Source organism: Phascolarctos cinereus, unplaced genomic scaffold (assembly GCF_003287225.1).
Source record: "Phascolarctos cinereus isolate Bilbo 61053 unplaced genomic scaffold, phaCin_HiC Scaffold_2;HRSCAF=192, whole genome shotgun sequence".
In the NCBI taxonomy this organism is placed as follows: Eukaryota; Metazoa; Chordata; class Mammalia; order Diprotodontia; family Phascolarctidae; genus Phascolarctos; species Phascolarctos cinereus.
The window spans coordinates 223702614-223719538 of NW_027555625.1; the positions used below are offsets into that span (position 1 = coordinate 223702614).

Genomic DNA, 16925 nt, shown 5'->3' on the forward strand with positions numbered 1-16925 from the left:
GCCAATCCCCCTACCTAATTAGAAATGGGTTTAAAGTGAATTGTAGGCCTAGTGCTAAAAGGGATCTTTGCAAATCTGCAAAAGTACTTGGTGCCAGTCTCAGAGGAGCTGATGCCTTCACAGACTGCTTGGGTGTGTGGAAGGGTTGTCTTAATATAGTAGAACTGGATTCAACTCACCCAGAAATCCCAGTGGGGTGGCCAGTCCAAGAGAGTGTAAATGGCCTTATCTTTTAGGTTTTTCCTTCTCACCATGCCTTGGAACACATATCCAGAGCCTAGAAATTCTTCGTAGGACACTGAGAGAGTTGAGCCCAGGCATTTTCCTGTATTGACCCATTTTTTCAGATGAGCTACTGTTGCCAGGAAAATATTCAACCAGGCTGAGTATTCCTAGGTGCAATCAATGAAGTTAAAACCTGCAGGCAACCAAGTGAGATAAATATTCCTAGCTGTTTATCCTGTTTTCCTCCTAGCAATAACACTGCATAGCAATTGAAGATTTGTGTTATTCTCTGGTATGCCTATGCTTTTGAAATTGTCTTTCACTAAAGATTCAGAAAGATAGTACCAGTCAGGGAAAAACATGTCTATGTCCATTAATGTATTAATTTTTCTCTAGTAGTGCTTCCTATCATCTCCAGGATCAAATATGAGATCCTCTACTTGGCATTCAAAGCCTTCATAACCTGCCCTCCTCCCCATCTTTTCCAGTCTTTTACCTTAGTACTTCTCCTTTTCTCTCTCTCTCTCTCTCTCTCTCTCTCTCTCTCTCTCTCACACACACACACACACACACACACACACACACACACACACACACACACACGCACATGCTTGGCAATCTGCTGACACTGGCCTCCTGGCTGTTCCTCTCAGAAAACTCTCCATCTCCAGCCTCCAGGTATTTGCTCTGGCTGTGCCCTTGTCTGGAATGCTCTCCGTCCTCATCTCCACCCCCTGACTTCTCTGGCTTTCTTCGAATCCCAGCTAAAATTCCACTTTCTGTAGGAAGCCTTTTTCAATTCCTTTTGATTTTAGTGCCTTCCCTCTGCTGATTATTCGCAATTTAGTCTGTATATAGCTTCTTTGTACACAAGTGTTTACATGTTGTTGTTTCCATTGGACTGTGGGCTCCTTGAGAGTAGCCACCCTCTGGTATCTCCAAGGCTTAGCATAGTGCCTGGCACGTAGTAAGTGCTCAATAAATACCTATCAATCAACTAATTGATTTTGAAAGATCTAAAATATTACAGTCACCAATGACTTTATTTTATTTGAGCCTGAAGAAATGAGTATATACAAGAAAAGTCAATTTTTCTTTGTTGTTGTCATTGAGTCCTGTCTGACTCTCTGTGACCCCATCTGGGGTTTTCCCGGCAAAGATACTGGAATGGTTTGTCATTTTCTTCTCCAGCTCATTTTACGGATGAGGAAACTGAGGCAAACAGGGTTAAGTGACTTGCCCAGGGTCACACAGCTAGTAAGTGTCTGAGGCTGGATTTGAACTCAGGAATATGGAGTCTTCCTGACTCCAAGCCCAGGGCTCTATCCATTGCACCACCTAGCTGCCCTTCTGTCCCTATGACTACACCCTTATCTGACTCCTGAGAATAATGATGTAATATATTTGAGGTTGAAAAAAAATGGACTAAATGACTTCTGAGATGCCTGCTAGTTCCAGAAATGATACGATTGTATGGTGCCCCTATCTTCCTGGGTTTCTAGAATCACTAGATATGGCAGCTGAATTCGTTCTCCCCCCCATTGCTGCCTGCTTCCTTTATCTTGCCCATTCTGCTCACCCCCTTTCTCTGCTCCCCATTTAGCTCAGCTGCTTGCAGAACTACACGGGAATTACCAATGGGACAATGGTGACCATCATGGCAGGAGGCTGTGTGGACAATCCCAAGTACTACAGCTACATTGCTGTGTTAGCGCTCATTGCCGCCATCATGCTGGTTCAGGTCAGCCACATGGTGAAGCTCACGCTCATGCTGCTGGTCACAGTAGCTGTGGGTGTCATCAACATCTACGCCTGGCGCCCCATCTTTGATGCTTATGACCGAAAACGCTTCCAGGAGCATGAGTAAGACAGTACCCCTTTCCTATGGAAAGCCCTCCACACCCCATCCATAGCCAACCCTACCCAGTCAGTCATCCTTTGGCCATCTCTTCCCTCCTTCAGGCCTTCTATTTCCCCTCCCCTGGCATGGCCATTTCAGGCTGTTCACCTGGCACAGGTTGCCCACCCTTTGCTCCAGTACTCAGGATCAGAGCAAGCCAAATCTCTTAGATTCTGTTTGATTCAGTACTGAAGGGCTGTGCAGTTGGGGTACAGACCCCTTCCCAGTCCTAGATTGTAGTCTAGGGAGTCAGTCCCCACCAGTGGTAGGAGGGGGAAAAGTGAGGTTGAAGCACTCATTGTCCATTCCCCTACCTCTATTATTATTGTTATTTTTTTTTGAGGATCTGAAGCATTAATTACAAAGATGATTATCTGAATGAACATTTTGGGGTGGGGGAAAGGAGAAGACACATAGAGAGCAGTGGACCACTAGGGTTAGTTTTACCTCTATGGGAGTCAGGCACTAGTTCTCTGCCCCCTTGCCACCATCCTACTTTCTAATGCCTTACTGTTTTTACTACTATGGAAGTGACAGGGCTGAGCTGGGTTCACCTGGGGAACGGAAGAAATGTAGTAGGAGCCCAATCCAGCCACGTAACTAGTATTTTACCTTGGATAGGCCCCACTCACCCCTAAACCAAGGTGTCTGTTCAATAAACAAGAAAAAGTCCTGGGGAAAGAAGGATCTTAGTATCCTACCTTTGTCTAACCTGTACTTTGAGATCTCCTTTTACTTCTGTCCTGAACTTGGGCCCCTTAGGTGGGGGAAGAGAGAGGGCTGCTGGCTAGTCCCCTTATCTTTAAAGTGACCCTGAGGTAGCAAACAAAGAATTGTAATAGACAGAATCAGAAGGGTCCGAAGAAAATTAAGCTTATCTCAGCAAATACAAATTTATTGCCAGGAGTTTAATACCTGGTGCCAAAAGTATCCCAAATAATTCTCCTCTGTGATGCAGTCTGTTTATGGGGGACCAGCTACCCACTCTTGGAATGATAATCTATAAATTTACTCCACGTGGAGGGATGTGCTAGTAAATGTTTAACAACCGGCTTCTTCCCCCCCCCAAATTGTACTCATGACAAACTTTTAAGTTTAACCTGCATTATTATCACCCCTGCCACTTTCTTATGTCTAAATAATCAAGAAAGCAAGAAATCAAGGCCTGATGTGCAACATTTGCCAATTTCTAGGTGAAAAGGCTGCTGCAAACTGAGAGCTGGCTTGAGCTGGCTACAGCGTACCGCTGCCTATGGCATTCCTCAGCTACTGTCACTTTAAAAACAAAAGTGCTACTCTGGCCACATCTTGGCTATTAATGTTCTCATTTGTCAAAGGACTTCTTTATTTCTGGAACAGTGAAGGTCAACTAAGTAAAGGGGCAGTGTGTCTTTGCTTCTCCTTAAAGGCCTTTCTCAAAAACTCTCAGGTTAGAAATAAAGCCATAAGTCCGGATGGGCGGAGGAGAGGAAATTCAGGTGCTCAAAGGGAAGACTAGCTACTAAGAAAAGTTAAGTTAGGGGCTAACCCAGGGAGTCAGGAGGTACCCTAAGGAAGACAATGGAAGGTGCCAACATATAGAGAATAGGGTAGGTGTGACTGATATTCTGATAAGCCCGCTTGGCTCTGGGACCTAGATAGGAAGTGACTGAACTATGTCTGTCCTATTAGCTTCCCACCCCTGATCATTAGAGAGAAGATGCAGGTGTTCACCAACCTCAATGGCACTGAAGGGTAAGGATCACTGCTTTCTGCTTCCCTTTCACCCTCCTCATTTCCACATTGTCCTTTCATTTTTGTGAACTTGTCATACTGCTTTTGTGGGGGTAGAAGCTGAAATATATCAAGAAGCTATAGTCTCACCCCTTGAGGGATGCACATGGAAGAGCAGTGTGGACAGGCAGAGGTATTATAGACCCAGGTGAGACCTTGTCACTGGGTCCTAGCCTTGTTCTATTAAGTCAGGGAAAACTTCCAGAAGGGGACAGATGGGGGAGGGAGCAGGAGATTATTTGATAGTTAGATGAAGAGGATTGTTTTTATAGGTTAATAGAAGGAAGGAAAAGAAGGGAAGAAAGGAAGAGAAAGAGAAGAGAATGAGAGAGAAAAGAGAATGAAAGACAAAGAAAGAAAAGAATAAGAGGATGAAAATGAGATAAAAGAGAGAGCAAAGAGAAAGAAAAGAGAATGAAAGAGAAGAGAATAAGGGAGAGAAAAAATGAGAGAGAAAAGAGAATGAGAAAGGGAGGGAAAGAAAAAGAGAATGAGAAAAGGAAAGGCAAAACAATGAGAGAAAAGAGAATGAAAGACAAGAGAGAGAAAAGAATGAGAGAAAAAGAAAATGAGATAAAAAATGAAAAAGAGAAGAGAAAAGAGAAAGAGAAAAGAATGAGGGGGGAAAGAGAACAAGAAAGGGAGGCAAAGAAGACGAAAAAGAGAAGAAAAAAGAAAGGAAGGGGAAGAAAAAAGAGAGAAAAAGACAAATAGAGATTAGACAGGAAGAAAAAAAGTAGGAAGAGGGAAAGAAAGAAATAAAGAGAATATTAAAGGAAAAGAAGGGAAAGGAAAAGAAATAGGAAGAGAAGAAGGAAAGGAAAGAAAGGAAAGAAGAATAGAGCAAGTTATTAGAGGATAGCCATGTTTGGCTGCTTGCTAGGGTCCCCTCAAAACTGGCTGATTGGGGGTAAACTGTGAAGAGGGCTATGGTAGTGGGAGATGATAATTACAGGAGATGGTTACTTCTTCCTTCTCAGAATTCTATACAGTAGAAGAGGCATTTGTTGTGTTCCTCTGTCTAAGTCACTGCACTCCTTCTGTTCTTAGAACTGGTTTATCAGATATATATACTATGTACCCTACAGTGGCTGGTCACAGGGTCTAGGTTGGGTCAGGAGTTAAGCATGGCCAGAAGATTGATTAATGTTCAATGAGCAGGTAAGGAAGGTCTTAAAGGCTAGGAGGATTTGGATCTCAATGTAGAGGGTGTTGAGGAGCCAGGGGAAGGTTACTGGGCAGTGGGGTGGAGTGGGGTGGAGTGGGGTGGAGCTAGGGAGCAGTGAATGCTGGGTTAACGTAAATGATGGGTCCTGTCCCTATCTTCTCTTGGGTTGACTTCCATCTCGAGTCAAGTCCAGTTATATCTTCAGATGCCTCACATTCTCTGTGCTCTTTTTCTCCCTGTTCCACTCTCATCCTGGCCCAGGCTACCTCTGATCCCCACCAAGTACTCCATGACAGTGATGGTTTTCGTGATGATGCTCAGCTTTTACTACTTTGCCCGACATGTGAGTATCTAGCCCTAAAACATACTAGAAATCTCTGGGTTGGTTTATTCCCTGGTCTGGGATCTCAGGGTCTAGCTATGTTTTTTTTTTTTCATTGACTTGTTATGTGACCCTTGGTAAGTCACCTCCTTATCTGTGCTTTAGGAACTTCAACTAAAGACAGTGAGGTGTAAAGAAGAGAGAGCTATCAGGATTAGGAAGACCTGGGTTCAGGTCCTGCCTCTGAAACCTCCTGGCTAAGTGACCTTGGGCAAGTCAATGTCTCTGTTGCCTCTAGTCTCGAAGGCTATTGAGTTACAGAGAGGGTATCGATCTGCATTGGCACAGCACTCACCCAGAGCTCCCTACATTGATGGAATCTCAAGTCTTGTCCAAACTTGATTTATAGCAGCCTGACTTATCTCCCTTCTCAGGGAAGACCACATACTCCTATGAGGGGTTCCCAGTGGCACATCAGCCCATTTTTGTGGGCATTTGGAGTCCGTGCTAGATAGGGCAGAAGGCAGCTTTGTACCATGGAGAGAGCCTTTGAGTTGGAGACTCTAGAGTTGACCTTAGGTCACTCATGGGGTTGGATAGGATCATTGTTGTTGTGTTCAACTTTTCACGACCCCATAATCCCAGACCATACTATCCAAGGGGTTTTCTTGGCAAAGATACTGGAACAGTTGGCCATTTCCTTCTCCATTGGATTAAGGCACACAGAGGTTAAGTGACTTGCTCAGGGTCACACAGCTAGTAAGTGTCTGAGGCTGGATTTGAACCCAGGTCTTCCTGACTCCAGGCCCAGTGCTGTATCCACTGAGCCATTTTGCTGCCTGCCTCCTGGATAAGAACATAGGTTTAAGTAAAAAAGGAGCTTTAGAAGCCATCTCATCCTCAAGTGGGTTCATGAAGAGTTGGACACTACTGAAATGACTGAACAACAACAACAAAAGTCCAACCTCCTTATTTTACAGATGGGGAAACTGAGGCAGGGAAGTGACAAGGTCACCCAGGTAGTAAGGCTCACAGACAGGATTTGCCCCAGGTCCTCTGACTCCTGCTGCAGTGCTGTTTCCACTGTACCAGGGTGACCTCTGACGACCTTTTTAGCCCTAAATCTATAAGTCAACAAGACAGAGAAGTGAGGAGCAGCTAACATGCCATTGGCAGAGAAGAGGAGCTGGGGGAGGGGGGGAGAAATCCCAGACCAGAAGAGCAAAGGAGGAGAGAACAAAAGAGAGGAAGAAAAAAGTGGAAGTTCAGGTATCACCCAGGTGGGACCCTCTGAGATTGAAGGTGGGGAGGGGAAAGAAGGAGTCCCTCCACAGACTGGGACACCTCCATTGCCACCATCTGGCCAACTACCAGAGCTAGAATTAGAACCCAGGAGTCTTAAACTATACAGCGTTTCTCTTTGATCTGTTGTAATCTGCATTGTACAATGGAAAGGGCACTGGGATTTGTAGTCAAAAGCCAAGGGTTCGAATGCCACTTCTGTCCTTTCTAGCTGTGTGACCCTGGGCAGGAAGGAAGGAAGGAAGGGACGAAGGGAAGGAGAGAAAGAAACAAGCATTTATTAAGTACCCACCATGTGCCAGGCACTGTGCTAAGCATTTTACAAATAATACCTCATGGGGCAGCTAGGTGGCACAGTGGATACAGCACCGGTCCTGCAGTCTGGAAGACCTGAGTTCAAATCCAGCCTCAGACCAAACACTTGACACTTACCAGCTGTGTGACCTTGGGCAAGTCACTTACCCCAATGGCCTCAAAAAGACCCAAACAAACAAGCAAATAATACCTGATTAGATCCTCAAAAGAACCATGGAAGGTAGGTGCTATTATACTACCCCCCATTTTACAGTCGAGGAAACTGAGGCAAAAAGAGGTAAAGTGACTTACCAAGGGCCACACAGCTAGTAATTGTCAGAAGCTGGATTTGAACTCAGGTCTTTTGGCTTCTGGCCCAGCACTTTCTCTAGACTGCCCCTAGAGGTCCCTTTACCTCTCTCGGTCTCGGTTTCCTCATCTGTAAAGTGAGGGGGTTGTACTAAAGGGCCTCTGAGGTCCCTTCTAGCTTTAGATCTCTCATCTTAAGGTATTGTGGACAGGGGCTTCTGGGTCTTAAGCCTCCCTCCAACACTGACTTTCTGAACCAAATGAGTCTTTTCTACCTCCTGTTTTGCCAAATATTGAACCACATTTCTGCAAAGTTTCCCTATTCATTCCTAGCTCCAGGGCCTCTTCCTGTTGACTGTGGGATAGTAAAGGGGCACTGGCTCTGGAGTTAGGGGACCTGGGTTCGAATCCCACCTTTATTCTGACAAGTGCTACCTGTGTGATCTCGAGCAAGTGACTTGACATCTCTGAGCCTCCATGTGCTCATGTGTATAAGGAAGGGGCTGGACTAGGTCCCTTCCAGTTTGAAATCTGCTGTCCTCTGTCTGCTCCTATGACTCTCCTCCAGCCTAGCTGTGGATCATGCTGTGTGCTTGAATTGGCAGGTGGAAAAACTGGCCCGGACCCTGTTCCTCTGGAAGATTGAAGTCCATGACCAGAAGGAACGAGTATATGAGATGAGACGCTGGAATGAGGCCTTGGTCACCAACATGCTGCCAGAGCATGTGGCCCGTCATTTCTTGGGCTCAAAGAAACGGGATGAGGTGAGAGGGTGGGAGGGAACCTGACACCATCACCCTAGAATGAGGGACCTGGGGAGGGTTTCCAGACATCCCTGAGTGGGGCCTGCCTGTCCTCTGCTGGTCCTACCTTATGGTGAGGATCAAATAAGACAATTCGTAAACACTTACTAAGCACCTTCTGTGTACAGCTGTCAAACAGGCCATGCCCTCAAAGAGCTGAAATTCCATCAGTGTGCAGGAAGGGGCTTTGTAAAATATGAAGGGTAATCTCCCGGCAGAGTTCCTTGAGAGCAGCAATCTTTTACCTTTCTTTGTATCCCCAGAGCTTAGTACAGTGCTTGGCACATAGCAGGGGCTTAATAGATGTTTATAGACTGACTGACTACCTATAATCAATTAGTATAGGGGCCCATGTGGTATAATGAATGAGCACTCTTGGGTGTTAACAGGACAAAGAGAAGCCATCATTTCCCATCTTGAGGCATTTAGTCTAGGATATACCAGATGAAGAACTCTGTGTATACGTGTCTAATAGTGTCTTTTTTGGGGGGTTGGGGAGGGGGAGAAGTGACAAGTGGGGAAGGAGGGTGGAAGACAAGATGTATTGATTGTATTGTTGTATCAGAAGTCAACATGGCATTGTTGTTGGGGGAGGGGTAGTCTCAGAGTCAGGAAGACCTGAGTTAAATACTTGACCATGTGATCCTGGGCTTAAACCACCCCATGCCTGGGCAATTCTCTGCATTTATAAATTGTGGGAAGAGCTCCCATCTGCATTGGTAGAGGGAATTGCCTCACTGGGGAGCTTCTTACATGGATGAAATTACAGGTCTGGTTCAAACAACATTAGTGTATCATCCTCATCTTATTTTAGCAAGTTATAAAAAGTCTACCCTAGAGTGGGTGAACTTGTTCTTTTACTTTGCCTCACAGTAGGCACTTAGCTTTAGGGTTCTGCTCCTGATGCTGCCCGTAACTGTAGATATATTTCTATGTTACATAGGCTCTGGGCTCACTCTTTCAAACCCTGGCACGCTGGAAGGTTGAGTCTCCAAAGAGTGTCTCACTTCCAGGGTAATCCTGAGGGGTTCAAGGGATTTTTTTCAAGTACTTTTGTTCTTGAGCCCCCAGAGATTAACAGGTGATATCAGTTAGCCAGGAGCAGCTAGGTGGTACAATGGTACAGAGCGATAGGCCAGGAGTCACGAAGACCTGCGTTCAAATCTGGCCTCAGACACTCACTAGCTGACCCTGGGCAAGTCATTTAACCCTGTTTACCTCAATTTCCTCACCTGTCAAATGAGCTGGAGAAGGAAATGGCAAACCACTCCAGTATCTTTGCCAAGCAAACCCCAAAAAGGGTCACAAAGAGTCAGGTATGATTGAAAAAATGCCTGAACAACCAAAAGAAAATCAATTAGCCAGCCAGAGTTACCTAGCATAAGGATAGTTGGTATAAAACAGTCCCCCAGAAGCCTGGTCCTTATTCCCCCACAAGAACATATAGAATCTAGGGACAAGGAGGCTGAAGCTTAGAAAGGCATCACAAGGGGATGCCTCCCAGCTCCTGGCTGCTGGCAGCCCTTTTCCTCGCCTCTTGGGGCGGGTCCTCATGAAGTCCACCTCAGGCATGCTGCCATTTTCTGCTGGGCTCCTTGTGGAGTCCTAAAGTCACCTTTTACTCAGTGCGTAGTTTGTCTGTGGCTCCCAATGCGAAGGCTGCCAGTCACTGATGTTCTGGGGAACATCCAAGTGAAATCGACAGTCTCCCAACCTTTTGAAGTTGACAAGGCCATCCTTTGGTCCAGAGGCAGAGAGGAGATAGAGGCTGTCTCCTACCTGCCCCCACCTCACGTCGTTTCATCTCAGGGGCTTGCTGCAACTGCTTCCACAAGGCTGACCTGCCACTAGAATGCCAGATTCAGATTAGCTCATTATCTTTATCCAAGCCCCAAAGAGCAGCTTTTCAACCAATCCCAATTTGCTTCATGGGTAATATAATTTCATTTCTTCTAACGTCAGGAAATACTTTGTTTCTTCCAGATCGGAGGGACTTTTCGCTCTTAGTTTGATGCCTTTGAGGTCTTCTCGCTATATAAATGGCATGGGGATATAGCACATCTTGTTATTTAACTGTGGTGGGGTGCTTTAGTGATTGATTCAATCAGGTCCCAACCTTATAGATGCTTTTTGCCCCTCTAACCATCACTGTCATGTACCAGTGACTTTCTCACTTCCTATGTCACGAGGAAATAGTTAAACAAAACAGATCAGCACATTGGCTGTGAATGAAAATGTATGCTTCCTTCCATCCCCGTCTATATTTCCCAAGAAACAGCCAGTCTTGTGAAGTCATGCTTGGCCATTGTGTTTCTTACAGTTCTGAAGACTTCCGATGTTTATTCTCTCCCTTCTCTCCCCACCTCCGTTCAGGAACTGTACAGTCAATCATATGATGAGATTGGAGTCATGTTTGCCTCCCTGCCCAACTTTGCGGACTTCTACACAGAGGAGAGTATCAACAATGGTGGCATTGAGTGTCTCCGTTTCCTTAATGAGATCATCTCTGACTTTGACTCTGTGAGTGTTTCTGACTCACTTCTTCCCTCTCCTTCCTCCAGCACTGGGTATTGATATCCCACAGACCCTCAAACTTGGACTAGGGTACAGACTGGGATAGGGCCAAAGAATATGGAGTGCAGAGATGGTTGTTGGACAAGGGGTGGTACATCAGCTGTTTGTATTTGGGGTCCTATAAATACGTGGAAATGCTAGAGTTTGAGGTAGACTTAGGACAGAAGCTCTTACATCAGCTAGATGGGAAAAGCTGGTCAGTGATGGCCCCCGTGGCCATCTTGATTCCTTCATCTTACCCAAGTCCCACGGAATGCTGGGAAAAGCCTCAGTGGGGGTGTTCTGAGGGTTATTGGCTTTGGGGGAATTTGTTCCCATCCCCTTACTGTGCTAATATTTCTCTCTTTTGATTCTTGCTTCAGCTCCTGGACAACCCTAAATTTCGTATCATCACCAAGATCAAGACCATTGGCAGTACCTATATGGCAGCATCCGGTGTCACCCCAGATGTCAACACTAATGGCTTTACAAGTGGAAACAAGGTACATCATTTGATGACGAGGCAGGAAGATAGGGGAGTTGCCCACATGGGGCAAGGGATGAACAAGATAGCTCCCCATTTTCAGCTCTTGGGGCGTCAGGAATACAGCATAGCTTTTTGTGCCTTTCCTAGGCCCTTATTACATCTTATTTTGCATTATGGTCATTTGTGTGAATGTCTTATCCCCCTACCTAGACTGGGACCTCCTTGTGGTCAGGAATCAAGTCATAATCATCTCTGTACCCATAACCCCTATCCCTGGGCCTTGCTCACAGCTGGGCCAAGCTTATAGTAGATGATTAGTTAGTGTCAAACTCAGTTGATTGAGAAGGGCTTGGCTGGCAGAACAGACAGGTAACTGTGTATTCTCATGCCTTTTCAATCCAACCCAGCCAAGAGAGGAGTCCAAGTTTTGAAGTCATAGATCTAGAATTAGTGGAACTCCTCCAGAGGACCTATCCATTTTACAGATGAGGAAACTGAGGCAGAGAGCGATTAAATGACTTGTCTAGGGTCATGCAGCTAGTGTCTAAGGTAGGATTTGGTCTCAGGTCTTCCTAACTTCAAGAACTCTGATTAATTCACTTTCTCAGGCTGCCTCTCATAGTGTAATAAGAAATATCAACTTGGCGGGTTTTTTTTTCCCTAAAACCAATATGGGTTGGTGGTGCTCTTTATACGTTTCTATTTGCTGCCTTTTGTCTCTTCTGTTTTTCCATTTCTTACTTCCCCCCCTTTCGTTTCCTTCAAATTAAACACATTTATTGAATGGTTATAGATATAAGGCTGGTCTTGGGTTCAGGAAGGACTGGGTTCAAGTTTTGCCTCTGACACCTCCTGGCTGTGGGACCTTGCTTGAGTTCAAATCTGGCCTCAGACATTTTCTAGCTGTGTGTGACTCTAGGCAAGTCATTTAACCTGTTTACCTCAGTTTCCTCATCTACAAAATGAGGATAATAATAGCACCTATATCCCAGGGTTGTTGTGAGGATCAAATGAGATAATTGTAAGGAACTTAGCACGGTGCCTGGCACATAGTAGATGGTATATAAACATTGGCGACTATTAAATCCTTTAACCTCTTAGTATCCCCAGGCAACTCTCTAAGACTATAAGGGACAGGAAAGTTGCTGATATGTTATCAGTGAAGCGAATCTTCACTCTAGGAGCTCCCTATACTAGACTGCCTCCCTTTACCACAAAATAAAATAAAATAAAATAAAATAAAATAAAATAAAGGAGTGTCTGCTTTGTACGAGGCATGATGCTGGGTGTTCTGAGGAACAGACAGCAAAAAGTAAGATACCTTCCCTGCCTTCATGAAGTTTACTGTTTAGTTAGGGGGGCAAACATATGCAGATCAAAAGGTAACAACCAATTCGAAATTTAAGTTATAGTTTAAAACCATAGTAGAAGACATGGTACAAGCAAGTATAGATATCATAATTTAGAGGGAAGAGCACTCAACTAGTAAGCAGGAGTCCTAGATTCAAGGTTTACTAATAGCTGTGTAATTTTTAGGTAAGTCACTTTATCTTTCCAGGGCTTCAGTGCTCCCATTTATAAAATGGGAGGATTTGGACCAAGAGCCTTCCAGCTTGAAGACTCTGTGTTTTCATCAATGTCGTATGTCTAGTTGCTAGATGAGTATTTTGAATTGTGATTGTTAAGGTAGTTCAGAGAAGAAAGAGCTTTATTTCTGAAGGGGCTGGTCAGGTAGGACTTCCTATTTGTTATTATTAATGAAACACCTACTATGTGCCAGCTATCGTGCTAGGTGCTGGGAATTCGAAAACAAAGTAGCAATGTTCTGTGCCCTTAAGGAGCTTACAATCTAAGTGGGGAAATAATATGTACATAGAAATTTATTCAAAATAAAAATGCAATCTATTTGGGGAGAGGTACTAGCAGTTGGAGGAATCACAGATTTAAAGCTGCATGGGACTTTAGAAGCCATCTATTCCAATGCTATCATTTTACAGATTAGGAAACTGAGGCCCAAGGAAATTGTGACTTGCCTGAGGTCACAAAGTAAATAGAAAAGGTGGAATTTGAACACAGGTCCTTTGACTCCAGAGCGAATGCTCTTTCTACTGTACCACACTGCATTCCCAAGCAAAAGTTCCTGTAGTAGAAGTGGGATAAGGAAGTTTCATGGAGAAGGGAGTGCTTTGGCTGAGTCCTGAAGGAAATTAGGGCTTCTGAGAGGTGGTGATGAAGGGGGAATGCATTCTAGGCATGGAGGTTACCTGGGTATAGGGGACAGCCTACACAAAGGCCTGGAAATGGGCGATGGAGTGTTGTGTGTGAGGAACAGGCTTGAGTTGGCTTGTGCTCCCCAGCCTGTACCTTAGCCTGGCCAGTGATGGCCATGGCCCTGCTTCAGCCCTCAGGTGGTACTGAAAGAAGCTGCCCTCCCCACTTAGACAGGGCAGAGAGGTCCTAGGAGGAGGCTTTCATGTGGGTGAGATGTTATTATAGGGGATAGGAGGGACAATGGAGGTCTAGGAAAATGGAAACAAGTTTCTGAATTTTTCTCTTTTGCTCCTACTCTGTGGCACCAGGAGGAAAAGTCAGACAAGGAGCGCTGGCAGCATCTTGCAGATCTGGCTGACTTTGCTTTGGCCATGAAGGACACTCTCACTAACATCAATAACCAGTCTTTCAATAATTTCATGCTTCGTATAGGTAAGTACGGGGGGGCTCAAATGCCACAGGATAAGACTGTCTTAGTGGGGCCCTTCGTGCTGCTGGGGGCTCTGAGTTACACAGTGGCATCACGTTCAAAGGAGAGAAAGAATGGTGGTGAAGCTGCCATTTTGAGATGGGCCAAGAGAGCCAGTTGCAGAAGAGGCATCAAAATTAAAACGAGCCCTCTTTCTCACTGAACTCCTTGGGGAGAATATATTTCATTACTCTTGTCTTCAAGTCAAATTTTTTTCTTTTAAAATGTTTTATTGATGTATTCATTTTTTTTTTAAACATCATGGTCTCTTCCCAATGATGCTTCTTTCCTAAAGCAATTAAATCCTCCCTTGTAACAAATAACTGCAGTCAAAGCAAATAAATTCAGTGGTCATGTCTGAAAATGTATGCCTCATTTTGCCTAAGAGGCAGGAGGCAAGCTTTATCATCAGTCCTCCAGAGGCACACACGGTCACACATGAATTATTAGAGGCAGCTGGCAGCATAGTGGATCTCACTGGGCCTGGTGTCAGGAAGACTTGAGTTCAGATGTGACCTCTGACATGTCCTAAGCGACCCTGGACAAGTCACTTCACCTCTCTTTTCCTGTGTCCTCAAAGGAAGGTGGGGATAATCCATAACAATATCTACCTTGCAGTGTTATTGTGAGGATCAAATGAGATGTTTGTAAAAGACCTTTAGCACAGTGCCTGGTACGTGGTAGCGGCTGGAGAAATGTTTATTCCCTTTCCTTTCCCTCTAATAGATTTCTGAAATATCTCACTGTTGTTTGCTTATATACTGTTATGTTCATTATGTTAGTTGTTCTCTTGATTTTGCTTATTTCATTCAGCATCAGTTCACGCAAGTCTTCCCAAGTTTCTCTGAATTCCAAGTCAATTTCCACAGCTGCCTGGGGCCCACACTGGCTCAGTCCTGCCTGGCCCTCTGAGCAGCTTGTCAGAGGAGGTGTCAATTCTTGTTACAGATAGCCAGGTCTGAAAGGCAATGGCTTGAAGGGCACTGTGCTGGGTCATGGTGGGGAGGAAGTGGAGTGGGGAGCACTAAAAGTGTGACATGTTCCCTGTTCTCCAGGACCTTACAGGGGAGACAAGAATGATACCACAAATATATAAAAAATATTAAAAAACACCATAAGAAAGGCATTATGTAAACCTTAAATCACTATGTAAATGTGAGCAATTTATAACAGGTGATGCTGAACCTTTCTTATTTCTCCTACTTTTTCCACAGGTATGAACAAAGGAGGAGTACTAGCTGGGGTCATAGGAGCCCGAAAACCACATTATGACATTTGGGGGAATACCGTCAATGTGGCCAGTAGGATGGAGTCAACAGGCGTCATGGGTAACATCCAGGTATGTGTCCTTAGGGCTCAGGTATCAGAGTTAGAGCAATCCGCGGCCAGGAAAGCCAGCTCATTCATACCAGACCAAGCTATTTTGCCAGCCCAGCATTCATTCGAGACCCGTGTGGCTGTAGGGTTGCCATGGTCAGAGCCTTTCCTTTTAGATACCATTTAATCAGCAGAGGAGGCCAGAGACCTCGATCCAGGTCTTCTGTGAGGAGCCCCTGCCTTCTTGCAGCTCCCCTCCACTAATAACATCTGGATCCACGTGAAATCAGCATGGCACATTGGAATGAGTAAGGAATTTGGAGTTAAGAAGATCTAGGTTTGAATCTGGGCCCAGCCATTTACCGTATCACTCTTTGACCTTCAAGTTCTTCATCTGCAAAATTATGGGGTTGAACTAAATTGGACCTAAGGTACTTTCCATCTCATAATCAAGAGCAGCTTTGAAGGGAAGACATCACAAGGGTGGGATGGGAAGTGGCGTACAGATGAAGAACCTGAGGACCAGAGGTTGACTTGCCAAAGTCACGTACGTATAAATGGTAGAATAGCCTTTGTTCTTTTCTCATCGGCTAATTCTGAAGTCCCTTGTTGCCCAGCACAAACAGCTTCAATCTAGGTTCACTTTCCTACCCTATACCCTTTCCTATGTACCATTCCTCCTTTTCTAGGTGGTGGAGGAAACACAGACCATCCTACGGGAATATGGTTTCCGCTTTGTGAGACGTGGTCCCATCTTTGTCAAAGGAAAGGGTGAGCTGCTGACATTCTTCCTGAAGGGACGGGATAAGCCAGCCCCGTTCCCTAATGGCTCCTCTGTCACCCTACCCCACCAGGTAGTGGACAACTCCTGAGTGGCTCCCACCCACCCAGAGATGGGAGGAGCAGCTCCTGAAATCAGAGCGCTTTGTGAAAGACAAATGACTAAGTCTTGACATTCTGAAATTATCAAAAGGATTCCCACATAGACTTTAGATACAGCCTCTCCCTGCTTCTCCTTTGTTCTGGGAGTGTGAGCTCAGTGGGTACCTGCAGTCACCCCTCAGTGTGCTTACAGCTTCTCCTTCAAAGTAGGGAGAAATAGTCCTGGAATGACCTTTCCAGAACCCTAGCACTTCCCTCCCTGCACCTCTCTTCTCCCCTCCCCCTTAGCCAAGAGAGGCCAAAGCCACTGTGAGCAGAGCGTTTGTATCAGAGACTGAGCAAAGGTCTTTGCTACTGGGCCGGCCACCTAGACCTGATGGGGGTCTGCACAGACCGGAGGGATTGAGGCTTTGTATGTTACAGAGTTCCAGAGTGGGTCCAGTTTGTTTTCATGCAATCTGAGAGGAGTAAACAGACTAGTCCTGATTGGTCTGTTCATCATAATGGCATTCCTAGACATCCCTGCCACCTTAGTCTTGAGGTCAGGAAGAGTGAGTGCAATATTTCTTTTACTTGGGGGAGGGGAAAAATTTATTTCTGAAAGAAAGAAAAGAGATTATCTATAAACAGATTCTTCTACATTTATATTTTTAACTGTTTCTGTTAATTAACAGTTTCTTTCCAATACTGCCTTGCCTTTTGAGCTCTTGCTAGTCACCTTTGCTATAGCTTTAAGAGAATTTACAGGTGATAAAGAACAAGGCTGTTTTAATAAAATGTTTATCCAACTCTGAGCATGGTTATGGTGAGATTTCTAACCCTGCTTTCCTTCTGAGTGCCAGTAAACAGG

The 16925-nt window shown here is 45.0% G+C and overlaps 1 protein-coding gene across 1 annotated transcript in view; it reads left to right on the top strand.

Annotated features, from left to right (window-relative positions):
- Positions 1–16869, top strand: part of ADCY3 (adenylate cyclase 3) — a 121534-nt gene extending 104665 nt beyond the window's left edge. Inside the window, 9 exon segments of the mRNA XM_020983957.2 lie at positions 1829–2088; positions 3797–3859; positions 5328–5409; positions 7899–8057; positions 10470–10616; positions 11033–11152; positions 13716–13839; positions 15091–15215; positions 15883–16869. Of these exon segments, the coding sequence (XP_020839616.1) occupies positions 1829–2088; positions 3797–3859; positions 5328–5409; positions 7899–8057; positions 10470–10616; positions 11033–11152; positions 13716–13839; positions 15091–15215; positions 15883–16065 (1263 nt within the window). The 3' untranslated portion in view covers positions 16066–16869.
- The last annotated feature ends 56 nt before the right edge of the window (positions 16870–16925 follow it).